The 2,814-nt window shown below is 28.9% G+C and overlaps 1 protein-coding gene across 3 annotated transcripts in view; it reads right to left on the bottom strand.

The window, feature by feature from the left end:
* The window catches only part of LOC105456820 (glycerol-3-phosphate dehydrogenase [NAD(+)], cytoplasmic-like), an 11,582-nt gene extending 10,543 nt beyond the window's left edge, over positions 1-1,039 (bottom strand). For 2 of the 3 annotated variants that reach the window (XM_011701136.1, XM_011701138.1), the window contains exon 1: positions 858-1,039. In XM_011701136.1, coding sequence (XP_011699438.1) covers positions 858-904 — 47 coding nt within the window. In that variant the 5' untranslated portion in view covers positions 905-1,039. The remainder of the gene's footprint in view (positions 1-857) is intronic. The other variant, XM_011701137.1, reaches the window with a different exon arrangement.
* Positions 1,040-2,814: the final 1,775 nt, after the last annotated feature.

Below are 2,814 nucleotides of genomic sequence, written 5' to 3'. Positions count from 1 at the left end.
CACACACACACACACACACACATACACTAATTTAATTAAATTAGTTAGACACAAAAAAAGTGAAATTATATTGAGATTTTAAAATGAAATTATCTTATATGTAAATATACATATAACGTTCTTCTCATTAAATTGATGCAGCTGTATATTCTCATAAAATCGTGTCATGATGCACCGAGTTAATTTTGGAACAATAGGCAGACAGTACAATTACATTGCTGCGTGTTTACCATCGTAAACTAGATCAAACGAAATTGTGATCCAGTCTTTCAAAATTGGATACAAGATAAAAAATATATTTCTTATATATATATATAAACATATTCGTTTTTTTATTATTATATTAAAAGAATAAGAAATATATTTTTTATCTATATATATAGACTTTTTTCTTTTATATATTTTTACATCATTTTTTTATCATTAGTAAATTTTTTATATTAAAAAACATTTTATATTATAATATTACTCATTCAATTCTTAATATTATAATATTAATTAAATAGCTGTATTTATTTACAGTATGGTTTTATTGAAAATATTGAATATTGATTATAATATATAAATAATATAACCCATTGATATTAATTATCAAAAAACTCTCTTGATTTTTTCTTATATTTATCAATTTATTTTCCACGATCATTTATAACACTACTTTATGATTATATAAACTTACCTGAAGAAGATATGTAGCCCTAGCTCATCTCTAGAATGAAGCACTCACAACAAATGCTGGGCTGCACATGCAGCCTAATAAATCAACATAAGGCGGGAGGAAAAAGGAGAAAGCAGGGGAATAACGATCTATGCAATTAATTTCTACAACTAATTATTCTTGGCACAAGGAAAGTTACCAATTGCCGCTGCCGACGATGCATACTCTTTTCTTTGTGTCCGGCATCTCTCGTCCCTTTTATTTTTCTTCCCTTTAATGACAGATAATGATATTCCAGATCAACGGTCGATCAATCGCGAGGCTCGACTGACCGACTGACTTAAAAGCCCGCTGACGGCTGACCTTAGCGGCGATCGTGAATTATTTTCTTAGTAGCTTGCGCGCAAGCTCTGGACTAAGGCCAGCCGAGGGCGGCGGAGAAGCATCGCGCCAAAATTAGCGACCCGCTGATAATCGCGATAATGATTTAAGGTCGTGAATTTCGACTTGACCCTACGACGCGTCCTTCTGTTGAATTTTATAGATTTAATAAAGAACAAAAAGCACATTCCTTGAATCGAGTATACCTCAAATTTTCAACAAAAAGCTTTATGAGTATGATAACATTTCTATGCAGCGTATTACATAAAAAACATAAAGAATAAAGCAATTGCTATGTTAATAATGGAATAATGCCAACTATGAGCAAATATAACTAGCACACTCTATTGAATATAATTAGATATATTTTCATATATCAATAAATATCTACAAATTTATTTTTGTATTCTATTAAAAAATTGAAAGAGTTTTACAAATTATCCGTATAGTACGAAATATTTCTTGTAAATCATTTTTTTTTTATATTTTAATTAAATATTTCAGAAATATTTCGTAAACATTTGTAAAATATTTTAAAATATTGTAAAATACTACATTATAAAATATTTCACAAAAATATTCTAAAAATATCTGTTGTACAAATATTATATGTACAAATATTATTAAAAATATCTTTATTGAAACATTTTAAGAAATATTTGAAAAACTTTGATTTCCTGGAGATATAATATTTCATGAAAAATTCTAAAATATTGCAAAGCTTACAATGAAGTATTTCATACTATGTAGGTAGGAATATGAGAGTCAAGAGAAAAAAAGAGAATGGGAGCTGTTTAAATGTTTACAAATTGCTTAATTCTCTATCAAAATAATTTTTGATTACATATCTAATATTGATTCCAGTTATAATAAACGTATTATTCATTATTTAGCAGGGAATTACGCAAAATGATTTCTTATAAACTTCTAATTATCTTATCAATATTTACCAAAATTAATAAGAAATTTCTCGAAGAAATTATTCATATATGTATATGTATATATACGCTATAAAATGAAACTCTCGAAAACAATTTGACCATGCGTAAAAAAATTAATAATCACAATGAGATGAATTATTTAATGATCCATAAACTATCACAGTTTACAGATTTGCAAGTCTATAAACTATCACAGTTGCATCGAACATTGTTTGGATACATTGATCATCTTGTAAAATCTCTTCATTTAAATTCGCTTGTTTCATTCGTTTGTTATTCCTTACGTTTTTTTTAAAATGAGCTTTCCAGGTTTAATAAGTCTCTTCAAATACATAAAAACCATGATGAATAGTTGCTAAAATTATACCAATTATTTATCAGCATCGTAACAAGAACCCCAAGTGAACTTCAGTTTAACAACTAATGCACTTCACTTTGGTTTGAAAACTGATATAACTGTGAACTCAATACATCACTGAACTAGCATCACGCTTTCATACGATCAAAGACGTTGATTTTCAATGGCGACCAGTCTTGCCTCGAGGAAACGATTCCCGGCATCCTCAAAGACGGCACTTGGGCGACTTGAACGTCATCGATGACGGCGAGGTGTCTTCGTTCCTAAATATGGAGCGAATGCGAATTAACCCCTTCAGGCTGACACAGTTCCTGCGATATTTATTGTCAGCCCAAAAAATAGCTTGTGCATCAGCTAATTAGATGGAGATTGCACAGCATTAAAAAACGACCTAAACAACTATCAGAAATGACAGAGTTCATTTGCGGTAAAAAAAATTATATATAATTTTATATATATATATATATTTATATATA

The sequence above is a fragment of the Wasmannia auropunctata genome, unplaced genomic scaffold (assembly GCF_000956235.1).
Source record: "Wasmannia auropunctata unplaced genomic scaffold, wasmannia.A_1.0 LD335539.1, whole genome shotgun sequence".
Classification (NCBI taxonomy): domain Eukaryota; kingdom Metazoa; phylum Arthropoda; class Insecta; order Hymenoptera; family Formicidae; genus Wasmannia; species Wasmannia auropunctata.
This window is presented reverse-complemented; position numbering and strand designations above follow the sequence as displayed.